The following is an 18,124-nucleotide window of genomic DNA, read 5'->3' on the forward strand; positions in this document are numbered from 1 at the left end:
CTTTCCCCATATGTAAGACGAGGAGTTGGGACTAGATGCTCTCTAGGGTCCCTCCTGTTGCCAACCCTCTAAGTGCTAAGTAAGGTTCCTTCTCTAACAGGCTCCTTATTCTAAGGAACTCCTCTTCCTTGTCTTAACTTAAGATGTACTGATCTGAATGATCCTAAAGGTGGAGCTCTGTTTTGGAGATGTAGTCCTGCCCATCAGACAGGTCTTACCTGATTCTGTATTGATGTATTTGTCTGGAGCAATGCTAATGCACTACCATGAGGGTGGGGGGCCTCTTGTGGCTTCCTGATGGACACTTGGGGTAATAACAATAAGGCAGTACATGGCTTCTTTCCCTTTTGAACCTCCAGGCCACCACTGCAAGCAACCAAAAGCATACTTTGGACTTTGAAAAAGGAGGTCTGTTTTACAGATACAAGAGTGTTAGAGTGGGCTGTTCGTATTACCATACTATCAGGTACTTTGCTCTGTGGAATCTGGGACAAGGAAAGGAGGAAAAATGGTAACTTTTTGTTTTTAGGCTTATTTTTAGTGGTATAGTCTTTTAGCCTTTTATTTGCACATCACATACACTTCTAAATATACATTTCCCCATCTTCCCCGTGCAGTCTTCAGCAGACCTTCCCATATAACCAGGGTTTAAAAGGAAATTGGAACAGGTTGGAGAACCTGACATCATTGTAGCTGATGTCCTATGCAGTATTGTCCACCCCAATACCCTCCTCCCCACCCCTTTACCCACCTCTCTAATAAAAGGGAAAAGATGCATTTTCTTTGTATTTTAAGTCTTATTTTTATTGTTATCTCTTGTTCTTATGTCTGAATTTTCAAATATATTTCTCTCTGTTCCCACATTCTGAAAGCGGCCCTGTTAACCAACAAAGATTTTTTATAAAGGAAGAAAAGCAGTTCAGCAAAACAAATAAATCAGCCATTACTGACAGTATAGGTTATGTCATATCCCATACCCACGTGCCCTTACCTTTATCCAAAGGGGCTGGAAGTACATTTTCCTCAGGTCCCTTCGTGGGTCAAGCATTTTTTTGCATCGATTTTTTACATTTACACTGATGTGGCATGCCCTGGTGATGCTTGGTGGTGGGTAAAAGATGAAGTGAGGAAACAAAGATTTTGCTCTCTCAAACATGCCAGTTGCCCAGTGGATCGGGACCAGGACCCCTTCCTCATCTTAGGACTGGACCTCAAATACTGGGGGAGACAAACTTTCATATGTTACAAACTATCAAATAAAACCAATTAATTAAAAGGAAACAATACAGCAGTAAGTAATCTGATTTCTAATTGGAGGAAAGATTAGGAACTTTACAGGTTGAGAGGGGTAGAGTAAACAGGTGCAATTCCCTGAATTCAGAGAAGGAAGTGCCCTGTTGCACCCAAGTGTCTATGAACAGTCAAAGAAATCTGGAAACAAGATTGATCAGTACAGGACCAGCTTTTAGATAAGACATAGGTTTCTTGAGATGTACGATTGTGAGGTTAAGCAGCAGGTAGGGGGGATCCAGATTCAAACAATACAATAAGGTTTCTCCCAACTCCCACAATGGAATAAAGTTTCCTCACAAGACAGAAGTTGAACTAGACCCATTATTGAATAGAAAGGGAACTGAGCTAGCTCCAGAATTGAGTCACACGATGGAGTCAGCATGGTTTACTTCGTTCCCACGATTAACCGCTTGTCCTAATCCCCTTAATTCCCTCAATTTCCTCATAATGGTGGGACATTCTTTCTATTTATGTGGTTGTTGTGTTGTCTTTTATGTTGTTTTCCTGCTTCTGTTGACTTACGTCTGCGTCACTCCATATGTCTTCACGTGAATCTCTCATGTCTCAGCTTGATTATCGAAGCCACGGGGCTTTAAAGAATGTTGCATTGAGACCCTGGACTACATTTTTTTTTATCAGGGTTTGATAGTCTCCTTTTGTGAGGTTGACCTCAAAGATTCTAGGTTCTCAAAAGTTCTGGGTACACAGCAAAGTGAACACCGATCTCACATTTACATGATGATTTACACCTCAAAATGGTGCTTTCCCATCCATTATTTCATCTGATCCTCAAATCAGTCCAGGGAGGAAGGTAGGGCTGGGATTAATCTTCCCTTTTGACAGATTGTCATTGGGTTCTCCAAAGCTGTGCCAGAGGAGCACAATTTCTAGCAGGCCATTCCCATCTGAAAATGAGTCCAGGGCTGCTGAAGAGCCCCTAAGACTGGCTGAGCTGGGCTTGGCTACTCGTCACCAGAGCATTGCACACGTCTGCTTAGAGAACGAAGGGCTCTGACCTCTGCCAGTGGTATGACTGCCTGCCCACAATGCTGAAATCACATAATTCTTTTTTTTTTTTAATTAAAATCAACATTTTATCCTTCCTTTCTCCACCACATCTCTGACATCCAGCTCCTTTCTACTTGAGTGGATCTCAGACATTTTTGTTTTCAGCACAGTCTTATTTGCCACAAGGAATCTCCAAACACTGACTGTTTAGATTGGCAGCACCCTGGGCCAGTTGGGAAACTCATTGATGCACATTTTCCCTTCAATAAAAGCAGCCATTTTTGTTCTTTGCAAGTTCATGGTCTGATGTGTTTAGGGGTTACAGCATATGTCTAATATGTAAGTTTTGTTTATTTTGTGAATCAAATGTTTTATCTGCTATAACATAACAGAATTTTGCCACATACCTAGAAAAACACCAGATATACTGACTGCAGTGCATCTTCTGAGAGCCTCTGCTCTGCTCACATTGCTAGCACCACAGTGCAGACCCTTCCCATCAGAAGTGACGGAAGCCTGCCTAACTGTGTTTTCATCAGGCATGCCCTTCTGAGTGCATTAGAACATTCTCTTTATTTTCCAAGTAACAAGAAGTTTTATTGTTTTTTGGTTTTAGTTAATCTGCCTCTCCCACAGCTCCCCACACCCACTGAGCAATTTTTTTCCCAAAATCCTTCATTCCCCTGTTAGCCTTGTCTGAAAACATGTCCCATTTTAACATGGGACATGTTCATTTTAAATTAATCATGTCTCTGTCAGGAGGTGAGGGGCATGTTTGTTTTATCTTCATTCTTTTGGACTTAAGAGTTTATCATTGCATTGATCAGATTTCTAAAGTTTTTCAAAGTTGTTTTTATCATTAGATAGAAATGACTGAACTTAAAGTATTGAACCATTGACCAATGAGGAAACTAAGATCACCAACTAGAGACTCAGGGTCACAGAGCTTGTATGATACATACCTAGGACTTACCAGCTAGAACCGGGCTATTCTGACCCTCTCTCAGTGTTCTCCTTAATTTCTGTTGGAGTCTCCCTCCATGAATTTAAACCCCTCTGGAATGTTTTTTTTTTTTTTAGCCTTCCCAATTTCTTGGTGGTGATCAGGTCGAAAGTAGTATCATGGAATTGGAGGATTTGGAGCTGGAAAGACCCAGGGGTCAGCTAGTCAGAGGATCACAGAACCCTTTCATTTTTTCCCCCAGTTTTAAATGTTTATTCATGTCTTTGGTTTTTTGTGCACCTTCTTTTCTGAATGTGCTCCCCGTCACCCCACCTCAGCTCCCAGGGCCCTTCATTATAGTAAGAGTGGCAGTAAATTTGCACCTTCACTGCTCCCCAGCCAGGGAAGAAGGGCGGCAGTCGGGCGGACTTCTCATCTTTTCTATGTGGTCAGGCCTGATCACCACATGTGAGTCAATGTATTTCAGTCTGCCTCAATTTATAAGTCTTTCCAGCTGCTGGTGGTTCTGTGGTGCACAGAGTGCTGGGCCAGGAGTCAGGAACATTGGAGTTCAGATGTGGTCTTAGACACCTACTCGCTGGGAGTAGTTATTTGGCAAGTTACTTTTTTGTTTTTTTGAGGGGGGAAGGTCTTAGAGCCAGGGCTTCTGCCCCTGATAGCAGTGCTCCTTCCTATGCATGACCTCAGCTGGCCTGGCAACCTAGGCAGGGTAGAGTGGAGCAGGGAAACGGGTTGGGAAGTGAAGTGAAGAACACAGAACCCAAAGGACAGCATACCTGAAGGCTAGGTATCTAGGCAAAGACAATAACAGTCACAAATCCCTGCCCAGTCAATAGTAAAGAATTCTGTTCATGAGGCTTCATGGAAACAGCCAGTAATTGACTACTCCTTGTGAGAGTCAATGCTCACTTGTTAGCAATCAGAAAGTCAAGAAACTTTCGGCAGGTGCACAATTTTGGCTTTTTGTTCATTCTTTATGCTCTTTTCTTCTTGTTTATGTAGTTGTATACTTGTACTTGGTTGTGGAATCTAAAATAAAATTTACTTAAAAAAATACAGGTAAGAGCCAGAGATGGAAAGAAGGGGACAAGATTCATTTTGAAGGTAGAATCCCCAGCATTTGGCAGTTTATTGGATTTGAAGATATAGGAGAGTCAGGCAGACATTTCCCTGTCAGAGAGGATGATGATGCCATTAATAGAAATTGGAAAACCTTAGAGGAGGAATAGGTTTGCTGGGCAACATGTATGTTGGGTTTTGGAAAAGATGGATTTGAGCTAGTTGGAAATGCAGAAGCAGCACTTAGGAGAGAGGTTAGGGAACCTTCCCATGGCCTCTGATCATGTCATTTCTCATTCTTAGACTTCTTAGACCACAGCATCTTCAGGCAGAATTACAGCCAAATAACAGCATTTATATAGCACTCACTATGGGCCAGACAATGTGCTAAACATTTTACAAATATTTTTTTTCATTTTATCTTCACAATAACACTGGGAGGTAGGTGCTGTTATTATCCCAATTTTATAATAGAAGAAACTGAGGCAAACAGGTTAAGTGACTGGCCCAGGGTCACATAGCTAGTAAGTGTCTGAGGCCAAATTTGAACTCAGGACTTCCTTATTCCAGGTCTAGTGTTCTATCCTCTGTGCCACCAAGGTGGGGTAATTAATGGAGTAATGGCCCATCAAGTCAAACTAACTGTTGGCATGTGCTAAATGGTCCCCTGTCTGTACTTCTCAGTGATCCATCATTTCAGCATTGTGGATTTTCCTTCCGCTGATCCAGGTACAACCCCTCTATACCTTAGTAGTTCAGATGTGGCTTTTGTGGCTGAAAAGTTTGTCATTTGGTAGCCAGCCCAGTAATGGTGAACTTCTTAACATTTAGCTAGATCGATGCTTGTGTAGCAGGCTGATCACATGGTCTGGACCTATCATTCAAAGCCCTTCCAGCGTGAGAGCCTTGGTCCCCTCCCAGGTCCATGCTGAGGCATTGGAGGAGGTCTTACATGGATGCTTTCCTAGCATGTGAGCATCAGAAGGGCAGTGCCACTCTTCTCCTAGATTCTTAGCCTCTTATGAAATCATAGAATTTCAGAGCTGGAAGATCCGATGCAAAAGACCCAGCTGCCAGCCCTGGCCATTGACTCCATTATATCAACTACAGCAGTTCATAGGGCGGGGGTAAAAATGTCTGCCCCTCCCAAGGCCGTTAGGACGGCGGGATGAAGTAACAGAGTAGAGAACTCTTTAAAGAACTGTGTGAATGTCAGGGACTACCTCAAAGCATCCCCTGCCAGTGGTGACCAGTGTGACCTACTCTTGACTGTCCCCCTGCACAGCCTGCCGTGATTGGACGGCTTTGAGGGCTAGATGCTCTTCTCTTGAACCGAAATCTTCCTCCCTCATTTGGCCCTGTTTTAGCCATCTGAGGCCACACTTTTTACCAAATAATAACCCTTTAAATATGTGAAGATGGGAAATTAGCTCCACCTTCTGCCCCATCAATCTTCTCAAGCAAAACATCCCCATTTCTTTCAACTACCCCTATTGGGACATGACCTGGTTGCTTCCCCACTCTGGCTGCACATTTTTGCGTGTGGATCCAGCTGATAAATGCCCCCTTTAAAGTGGACTTCACAGAACAGGACACAATACCTCAGTTTTGGAGTAGTGGAGAAAATGGAGTCTAAAGAAGGGACTTTCATGTCCCTTGTTCTGATAATAGACTTAAAAAAAAAAAGTCTGGCATGATAAGGGCCAGCTGTGTGCAAAGCAAAGGATTTAGGCTGAAGGAAGTGCCAGCATAATGGGGCACTTGTGGGCAGAGCTTTTGATCCTGTGTCTGTGTCCCCAATAGCAGGTACTTAGGAGACATTTAAAAGTGTTGGTTGAATTCCTTAAACGCTGTCCCCTGCCTTTGAGAACTCAGTCCAGCAGAGGGCATTTGATGTACAGAAATATCTGATGCTCAGCCTAGGTAAATACACAATTCCTCTCCTGTGGAATATTCAATAACCTAGGAGTTCATCACTGTTCCCTTTGCTCAGCCCTCTCCATTTTACATATCTCACTCTCCTTTGTATCAGCCATTTGTTTACTTCTCCTTTTCTTTCCCCCATCCACTCTTTGATTATCTTTATATCTGGTTGTAAAGCATGGTGCCACCTTGCTTATAGTAGGTGCTTAATAAATATTGTATTGAAAATGCAATATAGCATCCCACCTTGTGTAAACCAACAAAACCGTGGTTGAAGTCTTTCTCCTCATTGTAGCAAAGGGCTTCTCTGTCATGTCTAGAGCATAGTGATATCTGGACACTTGAAATGAAATTGAGCTAAGAAAGAAACATCTGCCGGGTTCCATGTGGGAGATCACTGCTAGGCTACCAGGCAGGGGACAGGCATGACAGTCTTGTCCATGACTAACTCCCTGGAGACAGGAGAGAGACACCTTCCCAGACCAGGGGAAGGGCTGTGATTTCTCAGACTCCGGAAGCTGCAAGTACTGTTCCTTTCCCTGGAGAGTCCTGGAGCTGTTTCATTCTGCCTTGGTGACTGCATGCAGCTGGAAGCCCCCTCACCTCTGCTGGGCCACCCTGGAGTCCTTCAGAAGGGCATCTTCTCTAGTTGCCCCAGGGAGAAGTTGGGGGATTTGGTTATTAAGAAGGTAGAACAAATCTACCTCTGGCCTTCTGCTTGATATTTTCTAAACTGCAAGTCATGTGGCATGTGGCATGTTGGCACTGCTTCTTCCCATGGTAGGGGGATATGCTTACTGTCCCTGCCCAAGTCATTGGGCCTTGTAAACATTTCCATGTCTGTCAGTTATAAAGGTTCATTATTCACAATTATTTTGCCACTGCTTGTTTGATCAGTTGCAAATGCTTTCCTTAAGTTTCCCCAGTAGCTGTAGGGAAGGAGATGCAGCAGTTAAAGCCCTTGGCCCTAGTGTGGAAGTGGAGAGAAGTTCGTCTTAGTTGGCTCTTTTTTCCATATCTTGCCCTCTCATTGCTTTTCTTAGTTTCCTTCCACCCTTTTTTGATCCTGCATAAAGAATATACATGCAGTCTCTGGCATCTCAGTTTCCTCATAAAATGAGGAGGTCGAACTAAGTAAACCTCTGAGATCCCTTCCAGATTCTAGGCCAGGCCTTCAGAACCCAGATCTCCTCACTCCCCAATTCAGAGTTCTTTCAATTATACCCTTGATGTTTATAATGATGACCCTAAATGATCAACATATTTGATTCTGTTCTTTATACTGCTAAAGAAGACAGATATATGTATATAATCAATTTCTTATTGATTTTCATCCAGAAGAATTTAGAAATTTTTAGCTGATGCTTATATGAGGTAAACCTTATCTGAAAGTCTCAGGTTTCTAGTCCCTCATTCAGTGAGGGTCAAGGATGATTGGAATTTTAACATATTTGATTTTTATTTTAAATAGCAAAACTATACCCACATTTCGAGATCTGTTTGAAAAGCTGTGGGAACAGGATAGTTGGTTGGCCAGTTTCTCCCCAGGAATCTGGCAGGTGTGACGGGAGCCAGGTGGAGAAAGGTTGACTAATAGATTGCCATTTCAGCCTATAATAGGTCTCATTTCACCCACACACAAAACAATTTTAAAGTCAACTCAGGTAGGTTGGAAAGAAGCTCCTTAGGACCTTGGCAGAGTCGTTCCTGTGAGCTAACTGGACACCACCACCACCACCCCCGCCTCATCCAGGAAACCTTCCCTAAGCAACCCTGTCCCCCCATCATCTACCTGTGTACTGTATGGCAGCTTTTAGCACAGTACCATTCATAGTTTTGGAAGGGTCTTTAGGACATAGGATATCAGTGCTGAGAGGTAGCATAGAAGGCCTCTGGGCCCATTCCCGCACTTTGCCAATGATAGGGGGCTATGATATCTTCCTCCTTAAGCTGTGCTGTGGGTATCTGTGCTGGTTGTTTAGTCAGTGAGCACTGAAGGGGACACACAGCCCTGGAGCTTCTACTAAACCCTGACCTTTGTTCTTCTTTTCCTGAAGCCCATGCTGAGGGATGCCCAAGAAGTTCCAGGGCGAGAACACCAAGTCGGCTGCTGCTCGAGCAAGGAAGGCCGAGGCCAAAGCAGCAGCTGATGCCAAGCGGCAGCAGGAACTGGAGGATGCCTACTGGAAGGATGATGACAAACACGTCATGAGGAAGGAGCAGAGGAAGGTCTGTGATGGAGCAGAGAATGGCCCTATTCGTGCCTTGTACTTTCTGGTGTTATCTTCCCCAAGGCCCCTCCCATCCATAGTCAGATTTGGGTTGAAGATTTGGGGACGTTTAGCCTGATGAAGAGAAAATATAGGACAGATGTGATCAGTGATGACATTTCTGAATGCCGCTCTTGGGATGGGGGGAGTAGAGTTCTTTGCTTTGGGCCCTGTGGGGCAAACTGGAAAAAGGAGAGGGAATTACTGAGAGGCAGATTGCTGTTAGATATAAGGAAGACTATTCTAACTGGAGCTGTCCAGAAGTGCCATGAGCTGCCCCCAGAGTGAATGAAATCCCTGTAATCAGGGGTATTCGAGAAGAAGCTGGACGGCTACTTTCTGAGAACATTGTAGGTAGGATCTGTGCTTCAGGTCTGATACTGCCTCAACTGCAAACTCTTGAAATTGGCCTTGTTTGCCATAGAAGAGATTTGCTCCTTTCATCTATTCTCCAACCATCAAAAGTGTGATCATCGTCAATACTCATTGAAACATTACTGTAAGGCCATAAAAAACTCATTAGAAAGTTTCCTGAAACCAGGAGTTTCTAGCTGGGATGAAAGGATAGATAGCCCAAGAAAGATAAAATCTGACTTGGGTGACTCCTCCCTGGTGTCTTCCTTGATCTCTTTCATTGTAAAGTGACCTTTCTCACTGTACTGACAACATTTTAACCTGCTTATTGTACTTTCACTTATTGTATCTTGTGTGTATGTGTGATATATAATATGTATGTAACACAGACATGTAAGTGTTGTATAAGAGAGAGATCTCAGAACATGGAATATCAGAAATAGACCTTATATCATAAAAAACATAGATTACTGGAGTTGGAAGGCCCTTAGAATCTAGTACAGCCATCACACCCTGAGTAGAATGTGAGCTTCTTGAAGGCAAGAACTCCCCAGAGTGCAATGCTTTTTGCCCATAGTAGACTCTTAAATATTTTTTCAAATTTGTTGAATTTCAAAATTTTATATTCATAGACCATCCAGAGGGGGGAAACTGAGGCCCAGATTCAGCTCATGCAAAATCATTCACATACATCCCCCTCTTCCCAAGTCTGTGGTAGAGTTGAGACCAATTGGTCAGCTAGTCTCCCCTTGAATACCTCTGAGTGATGGGGAACTGTCTCCATCCTGAGGCTAACTGGGATATTTTGGGATAACGGGATGGTCTTTCTGGCATTGACCCAAAATCTACCCATTATTCCTAGTGTTCTGTCCTTTGTGACCAAATAAGACAAATCTAATCTTTTGTCAATGGGGACATCTTTTCAAATACACATCTTCCCCAAGTCTCTCCCCTTTGACTTTGTTTTCTCTCAGACAGTTGCTTACTTTGGCCAGAAGGTGGCAGGAGAGACCTGATAGAGGTCCTCTACTTGGCCCTGTGCTTGCCTGTTGTGGGTGCCTGTGGGGAAAGGAAGCTGCCACCAATTCTCCTTTCTCCTCTGACATGTGACATTGGCCCACATGACATTGACATTGATGCACCGGCCTGGCTGGCACTTCCCCATTTCAGGGAAATCATTTTAGGGTTCGGTGGAGCTTAGCACAGTGCAGGCGGGTGGGCCTAACTTGTGCATTAGGAGACAAACGGCCCATAATAAGGATGAAGTCCTGGAGATTGGGAAGTTAATGCCTAGAGGCGACACCGGGAAAGTTAATGGACTGATTTCTGTCACCGAGACATTACTGTTTATTTGGCACTCATTTCAGCTCTCATTCTAAAAGTCCCCAAATGAATGTCTGATTTCCTGGGAGAGCCACATGCACATCCTTTGAACTAATGTAACGTTCTAAACCCCTTTTATTACATTTTTACATTATAGTCTATGTTCTGTTTTTATATTCATAGAACATCCAATCTAGATGGGCCCTTAAAACAGGAACACAGGCTATCAGAGCCTGAAGGGCTGTTAGAGAGTTGTTAGTCTTTAGCTGGGTGCTGGGAGCTCACAATCTAGCAAAGAAAATAAGAGAGAAATATATAGGATGGTCTCTACTATAATCCAGAGTTAGATATGAGAGCAGCAAAGAGGTGGGTAGTGTTGTCAGGGTTCAGAGGAGGAAGAGGTCGCTTGTGCCTTAGGATCTGAGAAAGCTTCCTGGAGAGCATTGTGTTCTGGGGTTCCTTCCAGCCCTGCCATTGCTCTGATCCAAGGTCTCAGGGACTCTGTGAGAATAGACTCTCTCTGCTGTGCTTTGTTCTCAGAGGAAGTCAGACATTCATTTCAGGGCCTCCAGAGTAAGAGCAGCGATGAACACACTATTCCTTTCCCTACAACTGGGCATTTTCTCCAAGTCTTGAGGGGTGTATAGAATTTTGGTATAGACAGATTAGGGGAAAAGGTATTCCAACCGGGGGGGGGGGAGGGGGCGGTGTCCTAAGCCAAAGCACTGAGGTAGGATGAGACAGGATGGTTTCAGAGAATGTCCATTTATTGGGTTTGAAACTTGGCTCTGTGTGACTTGGAGCAAGACACTTTAGCTCTCAGAGCCTCATTTTTCTTGTCTCTTAAATTAGAGGGCTGAATTCTACAGCCCCTCTGGCTCCAAATATTTGGTGAACCCCAAGGAGTGCAGTTTGATGGGCATGTAGAATGGGTGAAGGAGTAGTGATGGGTGAAAAGCTGGGAGAGGCAGAAGATCTGTAGTTTGAATCCCTTGCCATCTCTATGAGCATTAACAAATCCCTTCCCCTCTCTGGGTCTCATTTTCTTTATCTGTAAATTGAACATGTTGAACTCAAGTGATCTCTAAGTTCTCTTGCAACTTTAAAGCCTATGATCTTATAAATGAAGGATCACCTCAGAATATGACAGACCTTATGTAGTAAGCTAAGGAGTTTACACATCTTCCATAGGTAATAGCCACCAAAGGGTTTTGAGTAGATAGTTGGACATTGGGAAGATGATCGTAGCTGCGGGGTCTATAGCCTGAGGTCCGTGAACTCTTTTTGGCCTTTCAATAAATGCATAACGATACAGTTGGTTTCTTTTATAATCCCATGTGTTTTGTTTTATGCATTTAAGAACATTTTTCTGAAAGGAGGTCCATAGATTACACCAGGCTGCCAAAGGAGTCAAATGATAGATAAATAAACAAACAAAGAAATAAATAAATGGACAAGCCCCCGTTCTAGGACAGTCTTTTGGATCAGAGGGGAGAGAGAAAGATAATTGTGAGACCAGACTCCATTTACCTTACCTGGACTGTTGGTTCACCTTCTGGAACTGGTCACTCTTTGTCCAGTCTTTCCCATCCAGTCACTTTTGCTAAAGCTACCAAAGTCAAATCTTACTAATGTGCCTCTAATCCCATTCTGTTCTGTTTGAAAAGGCTCCACCATTGCACACGGAAATGTCTGGTCCCTCCAGGCTCTGGTATCAGCCACTTATCTCTACTCTGTCTGTACCCATCCACCCCTGGCCCACTTTAGGCACCTAATGCTTCAACTCAAAGAGACAACTGATTCTTCCCTAAACATACCTCAGGCTTTCCCTTTGCTCCAGGCACTTAATTTTATTTTTTTTATAGCCATCCGGGTTAAGTAACTTGCTCAAGTTATTATGGCCAGTTATTTCTGGGTGTGGTGCTTAGTATCTGAGCCTGGATTTGATCCAGGTCATCCCAACACTGGAGCCAGTACTCTTACTTGCTGAGCCACCTGGCCGCCCCTAAGCAATTGGGGTTAAGTAACTTGCTCAAGGTTACATGGCCAGTTATTTCTGGGTATGGTGCTGAGTATCTGAGCCCGGATTTGATCCAGGTCATCCCAACACTGGAGCCAGTACTCTTACTCGCTGAGCCACCTGGCCGCCCCGAGGCACTTAATTTTAAAGAAAGGAAAGAAACTTGTTATTCTCTGGAAGCTTTCTTCAGATCACAACTGCCTTGCTGCCTCCTAAACTTCAGGTCACCCTGCTGAAGATGTCATGATTCTGCCATTGTTCATGAAGGAGCATACTCTAGAAGTATCTTTGACCACTGGATTATGAAGCTGGTGGTGGTGGTGGTGGTGGAAGAGGTGGTGGTGATGACTAGATGACCCTTATCCAGAACTGGAAGCTGAGAGCCTCTGGTTTCTGACCTCTCCAGGATCTCCTCATAAATGTGTTGATTTAGAAACAAGGCCAGAATTCCTGGCCTCCAATTTCTAGATATTCTAAGTGGAATCAAATAGGAGGGCAGAGACATTCTGATTTCCCCAAAAGAGTATGTTCTTAAGAAAACATGACTACATTTAGGGCAGGGATCCTTAACTGTCTTGTATCATGGACCCCACTTTGGTGGCTTTGTCTATGCTATGGACCCCCCTCAGAAGACGGTTTTTGAATGTATAAAGTAAAATACATAGAATCAAAGTTAGTGAAAATAAAAAAGTCATTTTTCCCCCTGAAATCTGTCCACTGATCCCCCAAGTTAAGAACCCCTAGGGCAGGAGTCATTGTGTCTTGAGTGTTGCTGTATTATTGACTGCCCTCAAGGGCCAAGAGTTCTGCCAGGGTCTAAAACCCTAGAACTCTGATCTTGGAAGGGACCTTAGATCATCCAGGTGAGCTCTTGCTTGAATACTGCCAATGCTAGGGAATTCACTTGCTAGCCAGTCTTGATTTCTATTCCACCCAATTTGTACATTCTACATGTAAGATTGTCAGTTATATGGGAACATACAGAAAACAGAACATAGGATGATAGTACTGAAGGGACTTTCATGTAAGAACTCCTCACTTTTGGACAGTTTTATTTGTTAGGAAATTTTTTCTTATATTGAACAGAAATTTATGTGACTTTGGTCCATCTCCCCTAATAGGTCCTAGTTTTGCCCTAGTTTTAGGGCCACATGCCCAAATCTACCCTTTTTGAATTATAAGAGTTCTTTGTACATTTGAGGATAGGTGTCTTCCAGGACCGAGAATCTGGGGAGGAAATTTCTCATAATTAAGAAACTCCTTCTTCCCCAACCATCATCTCTTATTCAGGGTCAGCCATCCCTGGTTCCTTCAACCAAACATTGTATGGTATGATTTTGAGACTCATCCCCTTCTGTTCAATCCTATTTGCCCTCCCTGGAGGGAGGCAGTCTATGGTCTCTTGGAGAGGAGGGTTGGGGAAGGTGAGATTGGCTCAGTAGTTGATACTTTCCTGTATCTGTGATGTCGTTGGTGCTGGCCTTCCTTCCATCATTGCAAAATAGTGTCTCTCTACCACATGCTCTCCAAAGAGGACCTACCCTCCATCCTGGAAGCCTTTTACTCAGTTCACAGAATCCCTGAATTTCCAAGTGGGAGGAGATCTCATTGACTGTCTAGTCCAGCTCTCAGCTGTAAAATATTCTCTCCACGACATAGCTGGTCATCGGGTGGTCATTCAACCTTAGCTTGAGGAGCTCCAGTGAGGGGCAGTGCACTACTTCCCAAGGTAGCCATTCTACTTTTGGATAGCTCTCATTCCCCACCCCAACCCCCCTTCTCTTGTTCAAACTAAATAGTCACCTGATCATCATGTCACCCTTCACCATGTTGTCTAGCTTATCACTGCCCTTCCTAAAATGAGCAGAGTCAAACCAGGGCTAAAGGATAGTGACATTGTCTTCCTTCTCCCTGGAAGAGAGTGTCAGATCACCTAAAGGCTGTCACATTCCACTGCTGGCGGAGGCTGCGCTCAAGGCCACCCAAACCCCCAGATCTTTCGCAGACTGCTGACTCGCCCCCATCTTGTATCAGTGAAGTCAGTTTTTTTAACCCAAATGTAAGGCTTGACATTTAATGGGGTAAATGCAGTCTTATTCATTTCTTAGCCTAAGATCTTTTTAAGATTCTGTCATCCAGTCTGCCAGCTTTTCCATCGCCTTTCATGTCATCCGCAGACTCAATCAAGTCTGCCATCTGTGCCTTTATTGGAATCATTGCTTCATTGCAGCCAACATTTATTAAACACCAGGTCTTTGCAAGGCCCTGGCCTGGGCATCAGGGGCATAAAATAAAGGCAAACAGTTCTGCCCTGAAGGAGCACACGGTTTACTTGGGAGATGCAACATATATAAAGATAAATAGTGACTATTTGTAGTGGACTTCCAGGCAAAAAGAGTTGAGTTCAAACCACCCCACCCCACCCCCAATTGTGTGACCTTGACCAAGTCACTGAACCTTCCTCAGGCTCAGTTAAATGGAGAGAATAATTCCACCCCCTTCCCCAGGCTGTTTTGAGGCTTTAGACTTAGAGAACACACACTAAGCGCTATGCCAGCGCTCTCTCTCAGACTTGTTAATATATAAATTCAAGGTGATTTGAGGAAAAGAAGGCTAACAAGTGACTGACTCATCGGGGAAGGTTTCCCCAAGAGGCTCGTCCCTCCCTCTTGGGCCTTTACTTCTCTCCGGTACCAGTGTGGCCTGCTGGCTAGCCATCTGTTAGCTGTCACCACATAACCCCCCCCACCTCCAGTCTCCAGTCAGGCATTTCCTGTAGGCCACTTGCTGGTAGTTAAGAGATGGCAAAGCTCTCTGTATAGGAGTCCTGCCCTGGTGCGGATGCTGCAGCAGCGGGTCACTGGGAATGGGATGCAACAATATCATAGCTCATGTATTTCCAAAGCTAAACCCTCATAGAAGTCTCTTTGTTTTAATGTTGTCTGACAGTCTCCCTGTTTCCCTCCCCCTTCTCTCAGAGAGCCACCCCCAATTAAGATTTTTTTTTTTTAAGAGGAAGGAGGAAAAAAATGTCAGCAAAACTGAAAATAATCTGGCTTGTCTGTGCCAAGGAGGGCGAGGGTTGGGTCTGCTCATGGCCCATTTTGGGGGCCAAGCATGTTCTTGGTCGTTTTGTGACATTCTGTTTGGGTTGCTTTGTGGTCGTTGGGTTTTCCAGTGTAACTTGTTGTCAGCACCACATAGATTGTTTTCTCACCTCTGCTGACTTCACTGTGTCAGTTCCTGGCTCTTGATGCTTCTCTGTATTCTTCATATTCTTCCAGCCCAGGGATCTTTCACGACAGCCGTGTGCTGCATTCTGTTAGCCATCCCCCAATTAATGGGCATTTACCTTGTCTCTACTTCTTTGTCACCACAAGCAGTGCTGTGGTATATGTGGAGCCCTTCTCTTTGATGCTGACCTCCTTGGCATGTGTGCCTAGCCAAGTGTGAATATTCCTGTTTCACGGATGAGGAAGAGTAGTCTCAAGGGTAAAATTATTTGCCCAAGGCCATACACAATATGGCCATACAGTAATTGGCAGAAACAGGACTAGATTGTAGATCTCCCTGACTCCCAGATCAAGCCAGATTATAGGCTGCATTCCCTTTCCCACAATGGTGTGAAATCTCTGCATTCTGCCCAGAGCCTTGGAGCCTTCTTTTCCTTCACTTCCCTTCCCACAGGAGACTGGGAGAGGAGAGGGTCTCTCTTAGAGGTTGAGTGTGATGGAGCAGCCTGGCTCTGGCCAGAGGCCCATAAGGGAGGGAAAGGAAGGAGGAGAGGCAGAGGCAGCCGAGCTTCAGGAATGTTAATGAGTCAGTGCCCCAGTCACTGGGCAAGGACAAAGCTGTGTGCGCAGGCGTGCTGGGGCATCCAAGCATACAGAATGACCGGGCCAGGGGGAGGACTTCGCCCCACCTGCCCCTGTTCTAGAAGCTACAGAGCCCAGTTGGTGTCCCCCTAACCCTGTTTTTTCCCCTTGACAGGGGAGTGGCTAGGGGTCTGAGCAGCTCTTACTTGGCCTGAATATTTTGTTATTTCTTTCCTCTAAAAGTCCTTGGACCTTCCAGAGGATGATGAAATGAGACTGGCCTGCGAATAGGAGCCTATGCAGTTGAGAAACACAGGGTGGCTGCTTATGTGCTTTTGGATATGGAGAGGATACCTTCATTCCTTCCTGATTATGGGATCTCTAAGGTCCCTCCTAACACTTCCTACCAGCCAGAGCTGTTGAATCATGGAAGGGAGAGTTTGCTGCTAGTCAGGCAGAAGAAGCTAGCTGGCCACTTGGTGGGCAACAAGCCCTGTATTGGGAATCAGATGCAACTCCTTCAAATCCCGTCTGTATGATTTGTCATCTATGTGACCTTGGGCCTTGATGCCTTTTCTTGGTGAGCCAGCCAAGGGTTTAGAGATGCGTTGATTGCTAGGAGCCTTAAGAGCATCTGGTCCAGTCCCTTCATTCTGTCCATGAGGGGAGGGGACTAACATCCAGGGCAGTGGGCTCTCATCACCATTAGAGACAGAGTTAGGGCTTTACCTCAGGTCCTTCATGGTACTTTCCCAGGTGCTTTAGGGTCTCACCCAGCTCTCAGCTTATAATTGTGGATTTCTGCATCAAGCAACATGATGAACTCCCAGGTCCCTTCCAGCTCTGAAAGAAGGCAAGGTGGCAAAAGCAGATGTTGATTATTTCAGCCCCTTTTCTACCTCCCTTTTACCTTCTTATCCTACCCTGTGGGAACCTTGTTCCCAGATCTTTGAATACTCTTATCTCTTTACCTTTCTTTTTTTTAACCTTGCTATGTTAGTTTTGTTGGTAGGCTGAGGAACTCAGTTACAAATCTGTCTTAATTGCCTAGCTTCACAATGTTTCAACATCTTACAGTTTTGTGAGGATTCTTAAGAGCATCTAAATGACCACTCTGGGTAAGCCCATTATTCTTCTGTCTTTGGCCTAAAATTCTGTTTTTGGGTGGGAATGAAAAATTTTCTACAATCTCTAAAAACAGAGGTTCTTAATCTGGGCCCACTTCATGAATCTATGTTGTTTGTTTCAGGTTTTTTTTTTTTTTTAATATTCTGGTAACCATATTTCAGTGTATTTGGTTTCCTTTATAATCCTATATATTTTATTCCATGCTTTTAAAAATAATCTGAAAAAAGAGGTCTATAAGCCTCAGATTTTGCTGCAAGAGGTCCATGACACAAAAGAGGTTAAGAGCTCCTGATTTGAAGTATATAATGAAAATAAAACTCCTTCATCTATATAGCATGATACAGTTTATAAAGCCCTTTCCACCTTCATTTCCTGATTGGATCTGAACATCCCTTTTCAGAAGAAGGAACCAAGGGCTTGCTTATAATAGAGTCCTGGGTCTGTCATTGACTTAACCATCAGTGCTGACTGTTGAATTGTCCAAGGTCACACATTGAGTTAGCAGCAAATAGCTCTGATTTACTGCATTTGATCTTCAGTATTTGTATATTTATTTCCTGTCTCCCAGCAAGAAACCTGCCATGCAATTGTGGCTGCAACCATAGACCAAAATAAATACCTGAGACACAGGGCCTTTCTGGGGCTTGGGACTTGGGTTCCAGTAACCCATAAACTGGTAAGACCAGCCAAGTATCTGTGACCATCTGAAAAAATTAGGCACACACATGGTACAGTCATGCCAGGCAGCTGTTCCCACTCACACACATCTTCCCCAAGAAAGCACTCCAACAAATGTGCCTTTAACTTTGGGATGAGAAGAGGAGGTTGGAGGAATTGGAGGGTTTGCGTGGAAATAGGCAATTTTGTAAACTTACTGTCTTCTGCTTCTGAATAGAGTAACTTGGTTAGAAAACACAGACCTCTCTCTCTCTCTCTCTCTCTCTCTCTCTCTCTCTCTCTCTCTCTC

General features: G+C 44.2%; 1 protein-coding gene across 1 annotated transcript in view; it reads left to right on the forward strand.

The window, feature by feature from the left end:
* The first annotated feature begins 379 nt into the window (after positions 1-379).
* CCDC124 (coiled-coil domain containing 124) overlaps positions 380-18,124 on the forward strand; it is a 32,645-nt gene continuing 14,900 nt past the window's right edge. The window contains exons 1-2 of the mRNA XM_069105368.1: positions 380-466; positions 8,305-8,476. Of these exons, the coding sequence (XP_068961469.1) occupies positions 8,318-8,476 (159 nt within the window). The 5' untranslated portion in view covers positions 380-466; positions 8,305-8,317. The remainder of the gene's footprint in view (positions 467-8,304; positions 8,477-18,124) is intronic.

The sequence above is a fragment of the Petaurus breviceps genome, unplaced genomic scaffold, assembly GCF_028583685.1.
Source record: "Petaurus breviceps papuanus isolate PSGF00001 unplaced genomic scaffold, PetGlider_PUasm1.0 103, whole genome shotgun sequence".
NCBI lineage: Eukaryota > Metazoa > Chordata > Mammalia > Diprotodontia > Petauridae > Petaurus > Petaurus breviceps.